At 38.0% G+C, this 24397-nt stretch overlaps 1 protein-coding gene across 2 annotated transcripts in view; it reads left to right on the forward strand.

Moving 5' to 3' along the window:
* The window catches only part of GPBP1 (GC-rich promoter binding protein 1), an 86080-nt gene that overhangs the window by 47117 nt on the left and 14566 nt on the right, over nt 1-24397 (forward strand). Inside the window, exons 4-9 of one of the 2 annotated variants that reach the window (XM_012457283.3) lie at nt 1221-1344; nt 1733-1956; nt 6542-6608; nt 7653-7712; nt 22413-22597; nt 23130-23270. In XM_012457283.3, the coding sequence (XP_012312706.1) occupies nt 1221-1344; nt 1733-1956; nt 6542-6608; nt 7653-7712; nt 22413-22597; nt 23130-23270 (801 nt within the window). The remainder of the gene's footprint in view (nt 1-1220; nt 1345-1732; nt 1957-6541; nt 6609-7652; nt 7713-22412; nt 22598-23129; nt 23271-24397) is intronic. The other variant, XM_012457284.3, reaches the window with a different exon arrangement.

The raw sequence follows: 24397 nt of genomic DNA on the forward strand, positions 1-24397 counted from the left end.
CCCTTACTATCATTGTATTTTTCCCAGTGGGCAAGAGATGCCAACTATCATTGTATTTTTCCCAATGGGCAAGAGATGCCAACTTTGTTCTAATTTTGCATTTTGATTACAAGAGAACCTGACTATGTTTTCATGTGATTGGTGACTCTTCATATTTTTGAGAATTACCTTTTTGTATCCTTTACTCATTTTTCCCATTGGGTTGTCTTTATTTGTATTGATTTATAGAGCTCTGTTTTCTTTTCTTTTTGAGACAGTCTTTCTCTGTCTCGCCCAGGCTGGAGTGCAGTGGTGTGATCTTAGCTCACTGCAGCCTCCACCTCCTGGGTTCGAGCAAATTCTCCTGTCTCAGCCTCCCGAGCAGCTGGGACAACAGGCGTGTGCCACCACATATGGCTAATTTTAGTAGAGACGGGGTTTCGCCATGTTGGCCAGACTGGTCTTGAACTCCTGACCTGAGGTGAGCTGCCTGCCTCAGCCTCCCAAAGTTCTGGGATTACAGGTGTGTGTCACCATTCCCGGCCCTTTTCAAACATTTTTTGATAATTTTCATGTATTTTCTTTTTAGATTTATGAGTCTACCTGTTTAAATTCTTAAACTGTTGGCAGTTTTGATTGTGGCTTTTATCAGATTAATAGATTAATATTGGGGCGAGTGACTTTTATACATTGTTAGAACTTTTCTGTATTTCTAATTTTTTGGAATAGCATTGTACGTTCTTTTATTTTGATACCTTTTTAAATACATTTGGTTTGGGGAAAAGGAATATGGAAATAACTTTAAGGGACTTAAAACTGAAGATTCATTTGACAATTTATCTCTGATGTAGAAGAGAACTTTGAGCTGTAGTGGAAATGTTTATATCAAGTAGTGTGTGATACACTACACTTAACGTTTTGTTATACAAGAAGCATATCATATTTTAACTTGTTTTCCATTGTAATGGCATTTTACCTTTATGTTTTTTGGAAAAAAAGATGTTGAGCTCTTTCTAAGAACGCGTGCTTGTTTCCATTAGGTAGAAGAAAATGGACCAACATTGAATCCATCATACATATTTAGAGTTACCCAGTTATCAAATACCTTGAAAATAACTGGAAAATGTTTCTCTTAACCATTTAAAATTCTTGGAAATAAGTGAAACTGGAGTATTACTGGTTTTTAAAGTTATATTTAGGTTTTGTAAATACTTACCTGTATTTTTTATAATTTGTTTCAGTCGTCATTGAATTTTGAGAAACATTCTGAAAACTTTGCTTGGACAGAGAATCGTTATGATGTGAATCGTCGACGACACAACTCTTCAGATGGCTTTGATTCTGCTATTGGACGTCCTAATGGAGGTAAAATTTGCTAAGGAATGATGTTTATGGCTAACTTTATGATTTTTAGCACTTTGGGAGGCCGAGGCGGGTGGATCACGAGGTCAAGAGATCGAGACCATCCTGGTCAACATGGTGAAACCTTGTCTCTACTTAAAATACAAAAAATTAGCTGGGCATGGTGGCACGTGCCTGTAATCCCAGCTACTCAAGAGGCTGAGGCAGGAGAATTGCCTGAACCCAGGAGGCGGAGGTTGCAGTGAGCCGAGATCGCGCCATTGCACTCCAACCTGGGTAACGAGTGAAACTCCGTCTCAAAAAAAAAAAAAAAGAAGAGTTTGATGTGATTAACTCCTTAAGCCTAATTCTCTTCTTTGAATTTATATTACTTTACTGTTATCAAATAAAGGTAACTTTGGAAGGAAAGAAAAAAATGGATGGCGTACACATGGAAGAAATGGTACGGAAAACGTAAATCATCGTGGGGGATACCATGGTGGGAGTTCCCGTTCTCGTAGCAGTATTTTCCATTCTGGAAAAAGCCAAGGACTACATGAAAACAACATACCTGACAATGAAACCGGGAGGAAAGAAGACAAGAGAGAACGCAAACAGTTTGAAGCTGAGGATTTTGTAAGTTTCCTGTAACTTTTATACAAATGAAGTTTCTGTAAATGCTATTATAGCATCAAGGCACTATTATGGTATTTTATCAGTACAGCTCATTTTCTGCAGGGATCACACTCCCATATGTATTTGTCCTATATGTATATTTTTATGTATTTATGTATGTATGTTTGTATGTTTTTGAGATGGAGTCTTGCTCTGTTGCCCAGACTAGACTGCAGTGGCTCAATCTCGGCTCACTGCAACCTCTGCCTCCTGGCTTCAAGTGATCCTCCTGCCTCAGCCCACCAACTAGCTGGGATTACAGGTACCCACCACCGGGCCCAGCTAAATTTTGTATTTTTGTAGTGACAGGGTTTCACCACGTTGATCAGGCTGGTCTTGAACTCCTGACCTCAGGTGATCCGCCTGCCTTGGCTTCCCAAAGTGTTGGGATTATAGTCATGAGCCACCACACCTGGCCGTTTGTCCAATTTTTAATCCTTGTATTTTGTGAGGGCTTTTTGTTTATTAGCCTCCTAACCCTCATACTCCATTTTCTGTATCCCATTCTTTCTTTTTAAGCCTTGTGTTGCTGTTTATTCCAGAGTCTTAACCATGTGGGTTTAAAAAGTTTTTGGTGTATTTATGTTGTGTTACTCTTCATAGAAATTTGAACAGTTTTTCTTAGAACTAGTAGGTGAGCTTAGTGCCGTATTTTCAAGTGCCTCATATCTCTAAAAACTGTCAAGATTTAGAAAGGAGATTTTACCAGTACATTTTATTTTAGACTGTTGCTTTTAAATAATACTTGGTTATTTGTGTATGACTCTTAAGTTCATCCCAAGATTGTTCTCCTTGTCTTTTCAGCTATTTCTTTATTCAGACTTTCTTTCTTTCTTTCTTTCTTTTTTTTTTTGTGCTCAGGAAGGCAAAGAAATTGTTATTCCAGGTCAGATACATTATGAATGTTAAGTCTACTACTAAAAATAAGTATGAAAACAAAATCTTTTTTTTCCTATGCCTAAGTCTCACATATGACTTATCTAAATACTGTTTTTTTTTTTTTTTTTTTTTTAAGATGGAGTTTTGTTCTTGTCGCCCATGCTGGAGTGCAGTGGCATGATCTCAGCTCACTGCAACCTCCGCCTCCTGGGTTCAAGCAATTCTCCTGCCTCAGCCTCCTGAGTAGCTAGGATTACAAGTGCCTGCCACCATGCCCAGCTAATTTTTATATTTTTAGTAGAGACAGGGTTTTACCATGTTGGCCAGGCCGGTCTTGAACTCCTGACCTTAGGTGATCCCCACCCCTGCCTCAGCCTCCCAAAGTGCTGGGATTACAGGCATGAGCCACTGCACCTGGCCAAAATATTATATTTCTTAAATTACAGAAAAATTGATCTAGTGTACTGTCATATTTATCTAGATTGTATGATTCATGAAATTTAAAAGCTAGATAGAATTTGCACTTTATCTTTTTATATATTGTCAATTCTTATTCAGTATATTTGAGTGATTCTTGAGTCAGTTGGTGTTCTTGCACTCAGAATACATACCAGATTAAAATAGGCAAAGTCCTTACTGAGTTTCTGTTCTCTAAGCAAGTCATATTTTGTAGCGAATTTAGACAGGAAGTGACAATAAATTTAGGACATAATAAGGAGCAAGCTTTTGTTAAGGAAGAGAGGGAGAGCTCATGCCAAGATGGGAGCATCCTTGGTTTATCTTATTTTTTTCATGTTTGTGTGTGTGTGTTGGGGTAGGGGTGGTGGCGGTAGTATTGAGACAGGGCAGGGTCTGTATTCTTTTGCCTAGGCTGGAGTGCAGTGGCACAGTTATAGCTCACTGTATTGTCAAACTTCTGGGCTCATGCAGTCCTCTTGCCTCAGCCTCTCGAGTAGCTCCCTCTAGGGCTACAGATGCACACCACCACACCCAGCTCACTATGTTGGCCTGGCTGGTCGTGAACTTTTGGCCTCAAGCAGTCCTCCCACCCCTGCCTCCCAAAGGACTGGGATTATAGGCATGAGCCATCATAGCTAGCCAACTTGTTATGTTCAAGGGATAAAAGTTAGGATAGAGAGATAGGAAAGGATTTAAATTGAATGGAATTTTTGCAGGTCATCAAAGTACAGAATTTTAGTTTGATTACAAGGTTAATGAGAAGCTTGTTTAGAGAGGAGTCATGATGTGATGTTAGTTTTTACAGTTCTTAGGTCTTGAATGGATTATGGTAGGAGAGGAGAGAATGATTCAGGAAAAAATATTGGCTTGAACTGGGTAGTTGAGATAAATGAAAACTGATAGTTTTTGGATATGATTTAGCAGTAGTTTGGATGGAAGGTTTCAGAGCAAAAATTTGATAGATTGGATTAGGGCAGGAAATGGTGAGGGATAGAAAAATAAAAGATTACTCTTAGGTCCTATTATCAAGTAACTATGTAATTACTCTGTATTCCCATGTTAGTGATCTGCTTTTTCCAGTCAGTAATCACCATAGCATTGAAATTTTACAATACAGTTGACCCTTGGATAACACAGAGGTTAGGGGTACTGATCTCCCCTCGGAGTCTAATCTGTATAAAACTTGACTGCCCCAAAAACTTAACTGCTAGTGGCTTACTGCTGACCGAACTCTTGATGGTAATATAAAGTTGATCAGTACTTATTTTTTATATGTAATATATACTGTATTCTTACAGTAAGCTAGAGAAAAACATTAAAATCATAAGAGGAAATGTATTTATTATTCATTAAGTGGAAATGCGTCATCATAAAGGTCTTGATCCTTGTCTTCATGTTCAGTAGGCTAAGGAGAAAGAAGGGGTTGGTCTTGCTGTTTCAGGTGGCACAGTTGGAAGAAAATCTAGATATAAGGGGATTTGCACAGTTCAAACCTGTGTTGTTCAAGGGTCAACTGTGTAAACAAACTGGAAATGGTAATAGTACTCTCATAATGTTGTGAGGGTTAAATTAGTAATACAATTAAATTAAAACTGTGTGACACATAGTAAGTACTCAGTAAAAACAAATTGCTGCTATTATTTTTTGTATCCCAGCCCCATTCTCAAGATGTGGTTATCATTATTATAATCCTAGACTTGGCAGAGTATAATTTTTAATAATATACTTTAAAGATGCTATGTACATGTAACCACCACCAAAATCTTCTGTTTAGTTTGTATCTCTGAAGAAATCATAGAGGTATGCATGTATACTTGCTTTATAATAATCTCAGTACAGTGTTACTAATCATTTTTAGGTGATTAAAATATTTATATTAGAATTTATTTTATTTAATATATATTAAGTACCTTCTTTAAATGTGGCAGTTTGTGTGCTAGGAATATGAAAAATACCTGATAGAATGCTGGAAAGTTAGGATTTTGGAGGATAAACGCATCTAGCAAGATTAGCTTTTAGAGTACTCATTCAGTACTCATCTCACTTTTCTTTTTAGTAATCCTGAACATTGCTTGTTGAAATACAAATTTGGACTTGGCTTTGATAGTGAGTGTGTTAACTAGTGATGAAAACTTTTAAGAACTGGGGACTGTTCATGCCTGTTATCTCAGTACTTTAGGAGGCTGAGGTGGGGGGATCAAGTGAGGCCATGAATTTGAGACCAGGCTGGGCAACATAGCAAGACCCCACATCTACAGAATTATTAAAAAATTAAAATTCTTATTAGGCCGGGTGTAGCGGCTTACTCCTGTAATCCCAGCACTTTGGGAGGCTGCATCAGGTGGATCACTTGAGGCCAGGAGTTCGAGATCGGCCTGGCCAATGTGGTGAAACCCCATCTGTACTAAAAATACAAAAGTTAGTTGGGCGTGGTGCTGCTCGCCTGTAATCTCAGCTACTTGGGAGGCTGAGACAGGAGAATCGCTTGAACCCGGGAGGTGGAAGTTGCAGTGAGCTGAGATCACATCGCTTTACTCCATCCAGACTGGTTGATAGAGTGAGACTGCATCTCAAAAAAAAGAGAAAATTGATCTGATTTTCCTCTTCTCTGATCTCAACCTTGTGCTAAGGAGGGATTTTTTCTCAGACTGATGCAAAGACCTCCATTCTTTTGAGTGTGTATGTTTAAGTCAAGTTTATTAAGAATGTTAAGGAATAAGACAATGGCTACTCCATAGACAGAGAAGCCTGTTTTTTAATTCTGACTTATTTCTTAGTTATGGATAAGGAAAATATTAAACACTCTAGTTTTCTCTGACTGGCAATGAGTATAGATAGTAACTATTTTAACGGTTAGCAGAGTAAGCTGAGAGTAAGGTTTATGAGTAATTCATCTTTAATACAGGCTGAATGTCCTTTATCTGCAATGCTTGGGACCAGAAATGTTTTGGATTTTTGATCTTTTCAGATTTTATATTTAGTAGTTCAACATTCTTTATCTGAAAATCCAAAATCCAAGTGCTTCAGTAAGTAGGCAGAGTGTCACAGGTACTCAAAAAGTTTCAGATTTTATAGCTTTTCTGTACTAAGAACCTGTAGCTAAGAGTTGGTCATATTTGATTCATCAGTTACAGCATGTATGATTTTGAGATTGCTTTTAAAGGATTTATTTTTAAAATGTGGAATGTTTATTCCAACTTTCTTCCAGCCATCTTTAAATCCTGAATATGAGAGAGAACCAAATCACAATAAATCTTTAGCTGCAGGTGTGTGGGGTAAGTAATTTTTTATCTGTATTTGAGGGGCACAAAATGTTAATATTTATAGATTTCACTTTTTTGTGTTTTTAAAAATAGCAGGCTAGAATAAAACTTTATTTTTAATATATTTGTATTGGATGTGCTTAGCTACAAAAAAGGTAACACATCTTTAAAAAGGAGGTTTGGAATAGAAGAATTTAATTTGAAGTAGTTGCTTTGCACATGTTAGTATCATTAAACATACTTGAATATGACTTTTAAAAAATGATTATAAGTTTTGAGAGCAGCCAGATAATCCTAAAGAAACAAAAACTTAGTTTAAATTAATTTTTAGTTGTTTGAAGTTGAAAATTTTAACTGTCAAAGTACTTTTGATCATAGTGTGACATGAAGTTAATGTTTTTACCTGTGAAAATGGTTGTATGTATATTATAGACTGTTAAAGATAATTGAATAAATTTGCTTGTGGAGCTAGTTTATATTTGAAATTATTTGCCTCTGATTTTCAGAGCTTAATGAGAGTTCTTCTGGTAATAACCCACCCCCCATTTAGAAAAAAAGAGTGCTGACAGTTCAATTTGATAGCATTTTAAAGAAGATTACACTGAATTCGTAGTACAATTTAGACAGCTTTTTAAAGATTCAAGTGAAGTTTAAAATAATGGAAAATTTTTTTAATACTAAGATTTGACATCTCAAAAATAAATTTAATTATTTGATACTAAATTCAGAGGTGCTCAATCCATGTTGGAACTTAAACACATATTCATTTGTATTTTTCTATTGAAAATCAACAACTCACTAAAATGAAAGGATTGTGGCTTATGACAGCGTATTAGTCGTAACAGTAAAGGCATTATTTTAAACTTTGCCACTTCCTGTGCTGTATTGTATGTATGAGGCGAAACTCGGGAATTATTTTGTTTTCTTTTGCTCTCCCTCTTTATTTAAGGGCTTTTTGAGGGTGGGGGTGGGGGTGGTCAGACACTTTTGTTAGAACCATGTAAATGGCATTGTTTTTTCTGTATTGCAAATTAGTATTTCTGCCACTCTCCCCAGGCCTACACGCCCAGACACACACATACCCAACCAAAAAAATCTCCCAAGCTCCTCTCTTAGGTATGTTTCCTTATTATTCAGTTTTTCTGGGAACAGCTGATTGCATAAGAATATAGAACCACCTGGAAGGTGTTAAATAGAATCTCTTAAGGAATTAGGAATAATTTGGATTTGATTAGAATGAAAGTAAATTTTAAAAATCAAGAATGCCAGTGAGTGTTTGTCATATAAAACTATAGCTACTATTGATACTGATCCTGGGTTGATTTAATAATCTTAGAAATGATTTAGAGACAAAGACATATTTGAAAATAATAAGAATAAAATGTATTAATATAAAGATTTTGGTTCTACTGTTTCAGGGTTGGTCTAAGGATTTTGAGTACTAGTTGAAAAGATGTTCAAAAGGAAGATGTACTCTTTACTGTGTTTAGGTAAACTAAGAAATGTGTCTGCATAAACAAAAAAAGAAATGGTTAATTGTGGAATGGTTAATGGTTAAATTCCCAGTACTTCCCATAGGAATACAATGAAACTCTCATTGTATCACACTTTACTATTCCTCTCTCACTTTCCCCCCTGGGTTCCCAAGTATTGTTTTCCCTATTGCAACATTTAAAATAGCTATGTTCCTGAGGAAGACAAGAGAATTTTAGGAAAGACTTCAATAGAACTTTTCTAGTGCTACTTCCTTCCAGGTAAGTAAACATTTACTAACGAAAATATACTATTTATAAAAAGAAAAAGTAATTTGTCCCTGAAACTATAATTTTGTAGATCAAAAACTGGCAGACTTAAACATGATACCCCAATTTGAGAAATACCCTGTGGGGAAAGTAATTAAGCCATTTATAGTATAGCTACATAAATTGAATTCTGCTTAGAACCTAGTTGGGTTTACTGGAAACACCTTCATGCAGCTTATATCTGTGATTTCTAGTGTTTTTATCTTAACCAGGATCATCTGTTCGATGCATAAGATTAATGGTCATTAAATAGTCCATCTCCATGCTCTTAATAATTTAAAACAGGAATTCAAGCTGCCAGAAGAATTTAATATAATTGTTTGATTGATTCATTTTTTGGGTGAGGAAGAATGAGTGATGTACGTTCAAGTGTTTGTTTACAATTGAGTTGAGTTGCATTAATAATTAGTGGCTACTGATCGTGTGTTTTCAGAAGTCCTATAGGCTTTTTGTGTTAGTGAGTATGTTGGCAACGTATTACTGGCAGAGCTTAACATTTACTTACGATATTAAGTAATGAGAAATTTTAGTGACTAATAATTAACTTAAGCATGGTCTTCTTCCAGCTCAGGATTTGTATTTTTTTCAGCTCCTTGGTAGTTTGATGAGCTTTCTCAATTTTAGCTCATATTTGATAGACTACTTAAGAGCATAAAGGTTCATTGTTCAGAGTTCTTTTGGTTTGTTGAGCATTCTAAATCAAAGCAAATTAGTGAACAGTTAATATAGATGGGTTGTTTTCTAGAGAATTCTGATGATATTTGCCACAAGCATGCAGATTGAGTGAAATAATTGCATTCAATGAAGTAAATTATAATGAAAGCCAATGGGGTTGATTTTACTAATAGGAACTTTGATAAACAGAATTAAGGGAGGGGAAAATTCTTCATTGAGTTTCTTCGACAGTATTCTGTTGATGAATTGCTTTGTTTTTATATTGAAACGACTTCCACTTTTTAAAATATCTTATGAAAGCGGTGTTTTAAGAAGAAAAAAGTCATGCAACATGTGTTCAGGGTTGAAAGGGAAAATTAATAGGATTTGAATAGACAACTTGATACAACTAGACACAAGTACATTTTATTTGGTCTAAGTTAGAATTACTACTTGTTCACCATGGACATTGTTTATATTTGTGAAGTGCATTTCTTTAAGTGTGTTCTTTATGTTAATGTTGGGAACCCCCATTAAAGGGAAAATACCATATTGATTGTTACTGATATAAATTATAACAGTGAAACTCATTTGACTAAAACTCATAGTATTGTGAACTGAAATAGGTTTGCCAATTAAATGAGAACATTAAAAACCTTTCAGGTGTGGTTGCTCATGCCTGTAATCCCAGCACTTTGGGAGGCCAAGGCGGGTGGATCATCAGAGGTCAGGAGTTCAAGACCAGCCTGGCCAACACAGTAAAACTGGTTTCTACTAAAAATACAAAAATTAGCCGGGCATGGTGGCATGTCTGTAATCCCAGCTACTTTGGAGCCTGAGGCATGAGAATCGCTTGAACTGGGGAGGCAGAGGTTGCAATTGCAGTGAGCCAAGATTGCACCACTGCACTCCAGCCTGGGTGACAAAGCAATGCCTGTGTCCAAAACAAAAACAAAAACCCACACATTAAAAATGAACAAAATTCAAATAGCACCAATCGTTATAAAAATGATCTTAAACAGATTATGTATTTTTTGATATTAAAATTAGTGTTCACAATAGGAACTTGTTTAAATTGCTATGGTATAGATTCATTGCATTTGGTCTGTGTATACTATTGTCTTCTGTGAGCCAAGTTTTCAAATTATTTGAAAGCTTGCTGGGTGCAGTGGCTCACACCTGTAATCCCAGCATTTTTGGAGCATGGAATGGTAGGATCACTTGAGACCACGAGCTCAAATAGTAAGACCCTCATCTCTACAAAAGTTAAAAAAAAAAATTAACTGGACATGGTTGTGTATGTCTATAGTCCTAGTTAACTTGGGAAGCTGAGGTGGGAGGATTGCTTGACCCCATGATTTCCAGGTTGGCTGTAAGCTATGATTAATGCTGCTGCACTGCATCCTGGGCAACAGAGCAAGACCCTTTCTCCAAAGAAAGAAAAGAGAAAACTTGATTAATTCAGATATTAATTACCCTTGACTTGGCTACGTGCTTTTGTTTATACTTTAAATTTGTCTCTTGTGTCAATAGGAAACTAAATTAGTAACTGGCATCAATGTGATGGTGACTCTTGATGTCACTTGATGTAGTGCACACTTAAAAGCCTCTTATCCCAACCATTCATTGTAGGTTTATTAGTATTTTTAGTTGGAATGATAAACATTTTGAAATATGTGGCACAAGAATAATTTCCATTTTCTTCATTAATATAATGGTTAAGAGTATTGAGTTTAGAATCAGATGTGGCCCTAACATTAAATCTTTTGCTTATTGATTATTTAGATTTTGGGCAGATTTCTTAATATGAGTGAATTTACTTACCTGTGAGGTAAGGATGACCACAAAAATCATAATGAGAAAAGCATTGTTAAGGTTAAATTGTATACTATGTAAAAATCTTTGGTTATGTCACAGGCGTTTAATAAATATCAGCTAATTATGTTGTTCAAATCCAATAAATGAAAGAGATTCTAGTTGTAGAATTGTTAAAAGGCAAAAAATGGATTTTTAGGTAATGGACCAAAGAATGAGGTAGTTAAATATAGTGATTGAGTTAGAAACTTCATGTATGTAGAAGGTATAAGGAGAGTGTAGTGGGCCGGGCGTGGTGGCTCACGCCTGTAATCCCAGCACTTTGGGAGGCCGAGGCGGATGGATCACGAGGTCAAGAGATCGAGACCATCCTGGTCAACATGGTGAAACCCCGTCTCTACTAAAAATACAAAAAATTAGCTGGGCATGGTGGTGCATGCCTGTAATCCCAGCTACTCAGGAGGCTGAGGCAGGAGAATTGCCTGAACCCAGGAGGCGGAGGTTGCGGTGAGCCGAGATCGCGCCATTGCACTCCAGCCTGGGAAACGAGTGAAACTCCGTCTCAAAAAAAAAAAAAAAAAAAAGGAGAGCGTAGTGAAAGAAAAGAGATGAAGAATTGAAATGTTAGCTCTGAATTATCTGTGTGGCCAATTTACTTTGTATTATATGTGGCACTATTTTGATTCTAATTTGTCATCCTGAGAATTGGGCCAGTTCCCTGTCACCGCTGCAGTTATAGAAGAAAACTAATTCTTACATTCATAGCTGTGGGGAGAGCATGAATAACAAGACATTAAAGTTATATTTACTATTTAAAGTCAGTTATAGGGCCAGGAGTGGTGGCTCAGGCTTTGAATCCTGGCCCTTTGGGAGACTGAGGTGGAAAGATCATTTAAAGCCAAGAGTTCGAGACCAGCCTGGGCAGCTAGTGAGACCTTGTCTCTACAAAAATAAAAAGATCGGTTATTGTCAGGCTACAGTTACTTGTGAGGATATCATATTTGCCTTCAGTTGTTCTGAACTTAAATTTGAACATGAGAACACCTGTGTAGGTGAGCTTTAGGTATTAAGTACATGAAACTTATAGAAGGAATTCACGTATTTTCTCATTCTTTGATATAAGTGTTGAGGTCCTTCATCAATATATAAGTTTTCTCTTTTAAAGTAAAAGCATTGAGGGTCTTGTTCATATAGTTAACCAAGTGACAAAGCAAATATTGGATAATGTTTGACTCTAAGACCCTAAATATTTGGCAAGGTTTTTCCAGGAGAATTTGTGGAGAAAATCTATGAATGGGTGAGCCAATTTATAAATAATATAAAATTGGTATAAGTGATGCAAATTAAGTCTTACCTTTTAGTGACACATCACTTCTTCCATTACTGACAGGTTATTGTTACCATTAAGAACACTTCTTTTTCTTTTCTTTTCTTTTTTTTTTAAATTGCATTTTAGGTTTTGGGGTACGTGTGAAAAACATGCAAGATTGTTGCACAGATGCATACGTGACAGTGTGATTTGCTGCCTTCCTCCCCATCACCGATATGTGGCATTTCTCTCTATGCTATCTCTCCCCAACTCTCCACCCCCTGCTGTCTCCCCCCACTCCCCCCCAACAGACCGCAGTGTATAGTGCTCCCCTCCCTGTGTCCATGTGTTCCCATTGTTTAACACCTGTCTATGAGTGAGAACATGCAGTGTTTGATTTTGTGTTCTTGTGTCAGTTTGCTGAGAATGATGGTTTCCAGGTTCATCCATGTCCCTACAAAGGATGCGAACTCATAGTTTTTGATGGCTGCATAATATTCCATGGTGTATATGTGCCACATTTTCCCTGTCCAGTCTATCATCGATGAGCATTTGGGTTGGTTCCAGGTCTTTGCTATTGTAAACTGTGCTGCAATGAACATTCGTGTGCATGTGTCCTTACAGTAGAACGATTTATAATCCTTTGGATATATATCCAGTAATGGGATTGCTGGGTCAAATGGAATTTCTATTTCTAGGTCCTTGAGGAATCGCCACACTGTCTTCCACAATAGTTGAACTAATTTACACTCCCACCAACAGTGTAAAAGTGTTCCTATTTCTCCACATCCTCTCCAGCATCTGTTTTCTCCAGATTTTTTAATGATCGCCATTCTAACTGGCGTGAGATGGTATCTCAATGTAGTTTTGATTTGCATTTCTCTAATGACCAGTGATGATGAGCATTTTTTCATAAGTTTGCTGGCCTCATGTATGTCTTCTTTTGTAAAGTATCTGTTCATATCCTTTGCCCATTTTTGAATGGGCTTGTTGTTTTCTTGTAAATCTGTTTTAGTTCGTTGTAAATTCTGGATATCAGCCCTTTATCAGATGGGTGGCTGCAAAAATTTTTTCCCATTCTGTTGGTTGCCGATTCACTTTACTGACCGTTTCTTTTGCCGTGCAGAAGCTGTGGACTTTGATTAGGTCCCATTTGTCTATTTTGGCTTTTGTTGCCAATGCTTTTGGTGTTTTGGTCATGAAGTCCTTGCCTACGCCTATGTCCAGAATGGTTTTGCCTAGGTTTTCTTCTAGGGTTTTTATGGTTTTAGGTCTTATGTTTAAGTCTTTAATCCATCTGGAGTCAATTTTAGTGTAAGGTGTCAGGAAGGGGGTTGAGTTTCTGCTTTCTGCATATGGCTAGCCAGTTTTCCCAACACCACTTATTAAACAGGGACTCCTTTCCCCATTGCTTGTTTTTATCAGGTTTGTCAAAGATCGGATGGTTGTAGATATGTTGTGTTGCCTCCAAGGCCTCTGTTTTGTTCCATTGGTCTATATCTCTGTTTTGGTACCAGTACCATGCTGTTTTGATTACTGTAGCCTTGTAGTAGAGTTTGATGTCCGGTAGTGTGATGTCTCCCGCTTTGTTCTTTTTGCTTAAAATTGACTTGGCTATGTGGGCTCTCTTTTGGTTCCATATGAAGTTTAAGGTGGTTTTTTCCAGTTCTGTGAAGAAGGTCATTGGTAGCTTGATGGGGATAGCGTTGAATCTGTAAATTACTTTGGGCAGTATGGCCATTTTCACGATATTAATTCTTCCTAACCATGAACATGGAATGTTTCTCCATCTGTTTGTGTCCTCTCTTATTTCGTTGAGCAGTGGTTTGTAGTTCTCCTTGAAGAGGTCCTTTACGTTCCTTGTTAGTTGTATTCCTAGGTATTTTATTCTCTTTGTAGCAATTGTGAATGGCAGTTCATTCTTGATTTGGCTCTCTTTAAGTCTGTTATTGGTGTATAGGAATGCTTGTGATTTTTGCACATTGATTTTGTATCCTGAGACTTTGCTGAAGTTGCTTATCAGTTTCAGGAGATTTTGGGCTGAGATGATGGGGTCTTCTAGATATACAATCATGTCGTCTGCAAATAGAGACAATTTGACTTCCTCCTTTCCTAATTGAATACGCTTTATTTCTTTTTCTTGCCTGATTGCTCTGGCTAGAACTTCCAGTACTATATTGAATAGGAGTGGTGAGGGAGGGCATCCTTGTCTAGTGCCAGATTTCAAAGGGAATGCTTCTAGTTTTTGCCCATTCAGTATGATATTGGCTGTTGGTTTGTCGTAAATAGCTTTTATTATTTTGACATACGTTCTGTCAATACCTAGTTTATTGAGGGTTTTTAGCATAAAGGGCTGTTGAATTTTGTCGAAGGCCTTCTCCACATCAATTGAGATAATCATGTGGTTTTTGTCTTTGGTTCTGTTTATGTGGTTAATTATATTTATAGACTTGCGTATGTTGAACCAGTCTTGCATCTCCGGGATGAATCCTACTTGATCATGGTGGATAAGCTTTTTGATGTGCTTTTGCAATCGGCTTGCCAGTATTTTATTGAAGATTTTTGCATCTATGTTCATCATGGATATTGGCCTGTAGTTTTCTTTTGTTGTCGAGTCTCTGCCGGGTTTTGGTATCAGTATGATGTTGGTCTCATAAAATGATTTCGGATGAATTCCCTCTTTTTGGATTACTTGGAATAGTTTCAGAAGGAATGGTACCAGTTCCTCTTTGTATGTCTGGTAGAATTCGGCTGTGAACCCATCTGGACCTGGGCTTTTTTTGGGTGGTAGGCTCTTAATTGCTGCCTCGACTTCAGACCTTGTTATTGGTCTATTCAGGGTTTCGACTTCTTCCTGGTTTATGCTTGGGAGGAGGCAGCTGTCCAGGAATTTATCCATTTCTTCCAGGTTTTCTAGTTTATGTGCATAGAGTTGTTTGTAATAATCTCTGATGATGGTTTGAATTTCTGTGGAATCTGTGGTGATATCTCCTTTATTGTTTTTTATTGCATGTATTTGGTTATTCTCTCTTTTCTTTTTTATTAATCTGGCTAGTGGTCTATTTTGTTTATCTTTTCAAAAAACCAGCTCCTGGATTTATTGATTTTTTGAAAGGTTTTTCATGTCTCTATCTCCTTGAGTTCTGCTCTGATCTTAGTTATTTCTTGTCTTCTGCTAGGTTTTGAGTTTTTTTGATCTTGCTCCTCTAGCTCTTTCAAGTTTGACGATAGGGTGTCAATTTTAGATCTCTCCTTTCTTCTCATGTGGGCACTTATTGCTATATATTTTCCTCTAGAGATTGCTTTAAATGTGTCCCAGAGATTCTTTTATGTGGTGTCTTCGTTCTCGTTGGTTTTGAAGAACATCTTTATTTCTGCCTTCATTTCATTGTTTATCCAGTCAACATTCAAGAGAAAGTTGTTCAGTTTCCATGAAGCTGTGCGTTTCTGGGTTGGTTTCTGAATTGTGAGTTCTAACTTGATTGCACTGTGGTCTGAGAGACTGTTTGTTATGGTTTCCGTTCTTTTGCATTTGCTGAGGAGTGATTTACTTCCAATTATGTGGTCAATTTTAGAGTAGGTGTGATGTGGTGCTGAGAAGAATATATATTCTGTGGATTTGGGGTGGAGAGTTCTATAAATGTCTGTTAGGTTTGCTTGTTCCAGGTCTGAGTTCAAGTCCTGGATATCCTTGTTAATTTTCTGTCTCGTTGATCTGTCTAATATTGACAATGGTGTGTTGAAGTCTCCCACTATTATTGTGTGGGAGTCTAAGTCTCTTTGTAAGTCATTAAGAACTTGCCTTATGTATCTGGGTGCTCCTGTATTAGGTGCATATATATTTAGGATCGTTAGCTCTTCTTGTTGCATTGATCCTTTTACCATTATGTAATGCTCTTCTTTGTCTCTTTTGATCTTTGTTGCTTTAAAGTCTATTTTATCAGAGATGAGAATTGCAACTCCTGCTTTTTTTTGCTCTCCATTTGCTTGGTAAATGTTCCTCCATCCCTTTATTTTGAGCCTTTGTGTATCCTTGCATGTGAGATGGGTTTCCTGGATACAGCACACTGATGAGTTTTGGCTTTTTATCCAATTTGCCAGTCTGTGTCTTTTGATTGGGGCATTTAGTCCATTTACGTTTAGGGTTAATATTGTTATGTGTGAATTTGATCCTGCCATTTTGATGCTAGCCAGCTGTTTTGCCCATTGGTTGATGCAGATTCTTCATTGTGTTGATGCTCTTTACCATTTGGTATGTTTTTGGAGTGGCTGGTACTGGTTGTTCCTTTCTATGTGTAGTGTCTCTTTCAGGAGCTCTTGTAAAGCTGGTCTGGTGGTGATGAAATCTCTGAGTACTTGCTTGATCACAAAAGATTATTTTTCCTTCACTTATGAAGCTTAGTTTGGCTGGATATGAAATTCTAGGTTGAAAGTTCTTTTCTTTAAGGATGTTGAATATTGGCCCCCACTCTCTTCTGGCTTGTAGGGTTTCTGCTGAGAGATCTGCTGGGAGTCTGATGGGCTTCCCTTTGTGGGTAACCTGACCTTTCTCTCTGGCTGCCCTTAGCATTTTCTCCTTCATTTCAACCCTGGTGAATCTGACGATTATGTACCTTGGGGTTGCTCTTCTTGAGGAATATCTTTGTGGTGTTCTCTGTATTTCCTGGACTTGAATATTAGCCTGCCTTGCTAGGTTGGGGAGGTTTTCCTGGATAATATCCTGAAGAGTATTTTCCAGCTTGGATTCATGCTCTCCGTCACATTCAGGTACACCTATCAAACGTAGATTAGGTCTTTTCACATAGTCTCATATTTCTTGTTGACTTTGTTCATTCCTTTTTACCCTGTTTTCTCTAATCTGGCCTTCTCGTTTTATTTCATTGAGTTGATCTTTGACCCCTGATATCCTTACTTCTGCTTGGTCAATTCGGCTGTTGAAACTTGTGTATGCTTCGTGAAGGTCTCGTGTTGTGTTTTTCAGCTCCATCAATTCACTCATATTCCTCTCTAAGTTGTCCATTCTCGTTAGCATTTCATCAAATCTTTTTTCAAGGTTCTTAGTTTCTTTGCATTGGGTTAGAACATGTTCTTTTAGCTCACGGAAGTTTCCTATTACCCACCTTCTGAAGCCTGATTCTGTCATTTCATCACACTCATTCTCCATCCAGTCTTGTTCCCTTGCTGGTGAGGAGTTGTGATCCCTTGTAGGAGGAGAGGTGTTCTGGTTTCGGGTGTTTTCATCCTTTTTGCACTGGTTTCTTCCCATCTTTGTGGATTTATCCACCTGTCGACTTTGTTGTTGCTGACTTTCTGATTGGCTCTCTGAGTGGACGTCCTGTTTGTTGATGATGAAGTTATTTCTGTTTCTTAGTTTTCCTTTTAACTGTCTGGCCTCTCTGCTGTAGGACTGCTGAGGTCCACTCCAGGCCCTGCTTGCCTGGGGATCACTTGCAGCAGCTGACGAGCAGTAAAGGTTGCTACCAGTTTCTTCTTCTGCTTTGTCCCAGAAGGATACCCACCAAATGTCAGTCTGAGCTCTCCTTTATGAGGTGACTCTTTGGATATATGGGGGTCAGGGAGCTGCTTGAGGAAACAGTCTGTCCTTTATAGTAGCTCAGGTGCTGAGCTGTGAGCTCCGTTGTTCATTCAGAGCTGCCAGGCTGGTAAGTTTAAGTCTGCAGCAGCAGAACTCATAAACCCCTTTTTTTCCCCAGGTGTTCTGTCCCAGGGAGTTAGGGCTTTATGAGTTTCCGCTGTGCCTCTGCCCTTTTTTTTTTTCCTTCAGGGCTGCCCTGCCCACAAGGAGGCAGCCTAGTCACTCTCTGCCTGCGGATGCTTTGCTGAGCTGCTGTGGGCTCTGCCCAGCTGCCATGTGAACTTCCCTGCAGTCCTGTTTATATGGGTGTAGTTAGAACTGCCTCAGCAATGGTGGCCCGCCTCTGTAATGACGGACTCTCTCTGTAATGGCGGGTTGCCTCGGTAATGGCAGGCTGCCTCAGGAATGGCGGACTGCCTCCTTAATGGTGGAGTGCCTTGGTAATGGCGGACACCCCTCCCCCACAGAGCTGGACCGTCCCGGGTTCAGCTGTGCTTGCTGTGAAACTCTCAACCCAGAGCGTTTTCAATTGCTGTTTTTTTGTTTTTGTTTTTGTTTTTGTGGGAGTGGGGCCAGCCGGGCCTGATCACCTGGCTCCCTGCCTCAGAGCCTTTTGTTTTTTAGTTGAACGGTCGGCTCTCTCCCAGGTGTCCTGGTCACCTGTTGAATAGGCGCCGGGATCTGTGTGATTTTCCGTGCGGTGACCCACCGCGCCGTCTGCAACCGCGGCTCAGGTTCATGGCGCTTTTTTGCCTGGGAATCTCCTGGCCTGGCTCCCTGTTTCAGCTCCCCTTGCTGGCTAAGTGGGAACACAGTCCTGTTTATTCTGCACTAGGAGCCGCTGCGCCGGGGCGCAGGCAAAACAGCCGCCCTAAACAGCTGCCCTGGCGATCCATGTGGCTCCTCTGCCTGCAAATCTCCTGGTCTGTGGGTAATAAAAATCCGTTTGGAAATGCGGTGTCCACTCACCCTCTGCACTTTCACTGGGAGCTGCAATCCTGAGCTGCACCTAACTGGCCATCTTGGAACTTCCTTCTTTTTCTTAAATAAGCAGGTTTATGTCAATTATTCAAAGTTGTTATACAGGACATAGATTGTTTTCTATCATGTCTATCTTAAGTTTTTCTTATTCTTACAGGTCAACCTAAAATTCTTTTTTTCCCCTTGCTGTCTAATTCCAGGTTAAGCAACCTGAAATTCTTGCAAAAGGGCACCTTTAATTTGAATTGTAATTGCAATTCTATGTTAGTGACAGTGTATGGCTTTTCTGTATTTTTTTCCTAGTAATTATTTGAATGTGAAACATTTCACAGCAAATCTCAGACAAGAGCGATTGTTTTTCATTTTGTAGGTGAGAGATTAAGTAACTCATGTAAGGTTATACAGCTCATAGGGTCGGAGCTAGTATTCAAATTCTGATGATCTGATACAAAAGTAGGTATTCTTCTGTGCTGTAATATTTAAATGTGAATTCTTTTTGTTGTTTTTGAGGCAGGGTCTTGCTCTGTCCCCCAGGTGGGAGTGCAGTGGTGCAATCATGGCTCATTGCAACTCCAATCTCCTACCTAGGCTCAAGCGATCTTCCTGCCTCATTTTAAAATTTTTTGTGGAGATGAGGTCACATTATGTTGCCCAGCCTAACCTTGAACTCCTGGGCTCAAGTAATCCATCCTGCCTCCAGAAGTGTTGGGATTACAGGTGTGAGCCACCATGCCTGGCCTATATATGAATTTTTTTTTTTTTAGGTGGAGTCTTGCACTGTCGCCCGGGCTGCAGTGCAATGGCATGATCTCGACTCAGTGCAACCTCCACTTAACTGGATTCAATCTTTTCTCCTGCCTCAGTCGCCCCAGTAGCTGGGATTACAGGTGCCCGCCACCATGACTGAGTAATTTTTTGTATTTTTAGTAGAGACGGGGTTTCATTATGTTGGCCACACTGGTCTCGAACACTTGACTTCGTAATCAGCTCACCTCGGCCTCCTAAAGTGCTGGGATTACAAGCCTGAGCCACTGTGCCCAGCCTAATATGAATTCTTAATAAATATAATATTGGCTTATCTCTCCGCTTCCCTCTCAGTCTCTGTCATCTTTCTTCAGGGACCTTTGTCATCTCTTACTCTGCTACCTACTCTTCTGTGAGTGATTTCTTAGGTTTCACTTTTCTTCTTTATAGGATATTTCGTCATTCTTTGCACCGAAGACCTCATTGAGGAACCAGCCAGAATATTTCTTATTCCTAGGTGTCTAGGAATCCAGTTTAAGGGAAGGTGAAATTTGTACTCAGGAACTATATTGAGGCTTAAAGACAGTATTTCTACATGCCTATCTAGTTTCTCTTTTGCTTCCTTGTTTTTGTTTTGAGACAGGGTCCCACTCAGTGGCCCAGACTGGAGTACAGTGATGCCATCACAGCTCACTGCAGCCTCAACCTCCTGGGCTCAAGCAGTCCTCCTGTCAGCCCCCCTAGTACCTGAGACTACAGGTGCACATCACTATGTCTGGCTAATTAAAAAAAATTTTTTTGTAGAAACGGAGTTTCACTATATTGCTCAGGCTGGTGGACTCCTGGCCTTAAGCAGTCCTCTCACCCTGGTCTCCCAAAGTGCTGGGATTACAGGCATGAGCCACCACACCAGGCTGCTTCTCATTGATTGCATATGTATAAAAATTTTTTTTATCTTGTATCTTCAACCTTCCACAGGGGATCATTTTCCTTCTGCCTAAAGTACATTCTTTAGAATTTATAAGGATCTTTTCTTGAATTATTTAATTTTTATTTGTCAAAGTTGCATTTCTGCCCTCTGCCGTATCTGTCATTTTCAAGTCCCAATCTCAAGGTTGTACATGGTAGATTAGATCCTTCCTCGGCTGTTAGGTTCTTTTGTGTAAATTGAAACTTGTTACTTACTTCTCTAGAAATGTGTGTTGAAATTATTTTTTTGGATTTGACTACTGTTATTTTGTATAGTTGTGTTTGGTTTCCTCTCTTGTAGTAATTTTAACAAAATAATTTAGAAGAAGATAAACTTATGTGCTTAGTCAGCCACATTGAACTAGAAGTCTCTGTTGGCCGTGTTTAGACTTACTTGTGTACAGTGATAGAACTGCCTCTGCTTTAATACCTTGATTCCTCACAGATGAGATTACCTCTCTCCATTTTGTTAGCATTGATCATTCTTCGGATTCCTGGGTTTTACTTTAGATTTTGAGTTACATGCTATAATTTTCTCTTACAGTTTATTTATTAATTTCAAGAATCTTTTTTTTTGTACTTTATCCATGCCACCATCATCTGTTTACCAAAAATAATTGGAAATCTTACATTGTATAGTACAATTCTTGACTGTCCTTTTGTTTAAGATCTTTATTTGTTTTGTTAATTTTATTGTGTAATATCATTAGAAAAGCTATACTTTGGTGATAAGACTTTTTGTGTTTTTATGTGCCACAGATGTCTTTTTTTAACCTGTGATACTGGGCTTTTTTTTTTTTTGACTGTTGGGATGTTTGAATCTTTAACCTATTAAGTCAACATGTGTTTAGTTTTTGGAAATACGAACCTTTTCTCAGGTTATTTTTAGCTCTTGTTCTTTTTATCCTTTAGCATTTCAAGTAGGTGAAGCACCATACCAGCTTTATCTTTTGGAGAGGTTGAATTCTCCCATGAACTGTAAAGTCCCTCTGGGTTTCCCTAGGAGTTCATATTTAGTTTTGGGTTTTGAGATGATGCATTAGGAAGCTTGATTTAGGTTTTGGGGAAGGAATCATTACAGATATCTACCCAGTCCACTAATACATATGATCTTATTTAATGTGCAGAACTCATTTTAATTTAGAATTTCTGGGATTTCTCTCTTTAATTCTAAGCATTCCAACTGTGAAACTGATGCTTTCAAAGTTTTTGTAAGGGAAGACATTCTTCACTGCAACATCTGTTTGATTACATTCCCACGTTGATTAAATTATAGGAATAGTGTTTATTTTTAGCAACTGCAGTAGTCTTGAGAAAAGTCTGCCTTTAGCAATTATTTGTATTACAGTCTTCAGAAACAGGATTGAGTTGGTTCTCTATATTCATATAATGCTTTGAATGTAGATAAATGGTCAATAAATACATGAATGAGTTTATATCGTGAAATACAATTCTCTTTTTTCTTAGTCATAACTGAAGTATTTAGCACAAAAGGAATATAATTTCTTGCTTATTGGCAATAACTTTGTAAGTTGAGTATAAAAATGAAAAAATTGAAATTTTAATCCTCTTTTCAAATGGGGAAGGGAAAAATAGAAATGTATTTTATATTCTAAGTCATAAGAGTCAAATTTGCAATTTTTTATAGTGAATACAAGGCATGATAGAATGTAATTTGTCTTGGTTTTGACATTTTGGGCCACTGTCTAGCAGAATTTATCTGTATTACTTGACATTGCCCAATTCTTCCTATACTCTGGGATAATGTTTTAGCTTTACTTCTTAAGTTTGAATATAGTTTGTACTTATTTAGTTTAATTATTTTACCCAGGGGACAGCTATTAGTTAAAAAAAAAAAGTTTGGAATATACTGTTCTTTGGGTGGTTTTATTCAGTACTAAAATTTGAAATTGTGAGTGACTCTTGGTCGTGCTTTATTTATGCAGAATATCCTCCGAATCCTAAATCTAGAGCTCCAAGGATGCTGGTCATTAAGAAAGGTAATACAAAAGACTTACAGCTGTCTGGATTCCCAGTAGTAGGAAATCTTCAGTCACAGCCAGTTAAGAATGGAACTGGTCCAAGTGTTTATAAAGGTTTAGTCCCTAAACCTGCTGCTCCACCTACAAAAGTAAGTTCTAAATTACCACAAATGTAAGTTTTGAGTTGATACCAAATTATATACTATAGGGGAAAATGTTAAAGAATTTAAAGTGTGTATGGAGGTACTTCATGGGGTGCTGAGTTCTAGGTGGCAAGAGTTGACCCATATGTGCTCTTAATTATCTTTGATGTGGTTTGTGTGTTTCTATTGTTCAGTAGTATAAGTGAAACTTACAATTTCTTTTTTTGCTAGATGTATTGGTGATGTATTAATGATAATAGATAACGTTGTTTTAACTGGTGCTCAGTTTTAGGTTTTGAAAACTTAATGTTTATGTAGCTTTGGAAAAAACAGTTTAGTTATCTAAATGCTCAGTTTTGATTTTACTTGTAGAAAAAGAAAGGGACAGAGAACTATGTAGGAATAATGCAGTGTGATACAAAAATAATTGTTTTTATGAGTCTAGTGTAGTCGTTTTTGTTTTATAGTAGTCACTGTTTTTGTCTTTCTCCTATAGCCTGTTTTTGATAGCCATTAATGTTTGTGTGTTTTTCTTTAGCCTACACAATGGAAAAGCCAAACAAAAGAAAATAAAGTTGGAACTTCTTTCCCTCATGAGTCTACATATGGTGTTGGCAACTTTAATGCTTTTAAATCAACTGCCAAGAATTTTAGTCCATCAACAAATTCAGTGAAAGAGGTATGGCATTAAAAATTACTCTTGAGGAATGTAATATTTTAATCATGATAATTTAACAAAGATTAAAAGTTAGAAATTCATTAAATGAATACATTAAAATGAGATAGTTTCATTCCTTCAGAACACTGGATTCATATACTTCATTTGTTAACCAGTTTTGCACTTTGGGAAAGTAGGAATCATTTAAAATATTTTAAATGAAAATTCCCAGCTGGGTGTGGTAGCCCATGCCTATAATCCCAACACTTTGGAAAGTGGGACAGGAAGATCACTTGGGCCCAGGTATTTGAGACCAGCCTGGTGAAACCCTGACTGTACTTTAAAAAAAGAAATGCACTGTTGGTCCCAGATCTTGGGAGGCTGAGGTGGGAGGAACACCTGAGCCTTGGAATGTCAAGGATGCAGCAAGCTGTGATCGTACCACTGCACTCCAGGCTGGGTAACAGAGTAAGACCCTGTCTCAAAAGGAGGGGGTGGGGAGGAATTTCAAAACATCTAAAAAACATAAAGAATAATTTTTGGAGGGGTGGTGGGAGGGATAGCATCTCTGTTGCTCAGACTGGAGAACAGTGGTTCAGTTGTGGCTCACTGCAGCCTCGATCTCCTGGGCTTAAACAATCCCCCCATCTCAGCCTCCTGATCTTCTAGGACTACAGTTGCTTGCCACTGGGCTGGCTAATTTTCTACTTTTTGTAGAGATGAAGGTCTCCCTGTGTTGTCCAGGCTGGTCTCAAACTCCTGGCATCAAATGATCCTCTCTCCTCAGCTTCTCAAAGTTGCTGGAATTACAGGCATGAGCCACCACACCTGGACCAAGAGTAATTTTAAAGAAAATAATTATGAAGATTGCAATGTTATTTGATACTTGTGATAGTTATGCTGTAGGAGTGAACTTAATAATGAGGATTTGTATTGTATAATGTCTTTTGGGGATGATGGACACTTTATTAGTGTTAACATTGAAGTGGGGAGAGAGGAGGAACAAGAGAGAAAGGTGTGTATTGTTATGGTACTGACTGAATACCTGAAGTTCAGTATTTCTTTTTCATTTGATCAAGGTTTTGAAATTCCCAGAACAGGGAGTTCCCTGACCAGTCTAGTGTTAAAGGACACCTGGAATACTTACA

Source organism: Aotus nancymaae, unplaced genomic scaffold (assembly GCF_030222135.1).
Source record: "Aotus nancymaae isolate 86718 unplaced genomic scaffold, 86718_ANA_hifiasm-v0.15.2.pri h1tg000014l, whole genome shotgun sequence".
NCBI classification, from domain to species: Eukaryota; Metazoa; Chordata; class Mammalia; order Primates; family Aotidae; genus Aotus; species Aotus nancymaae.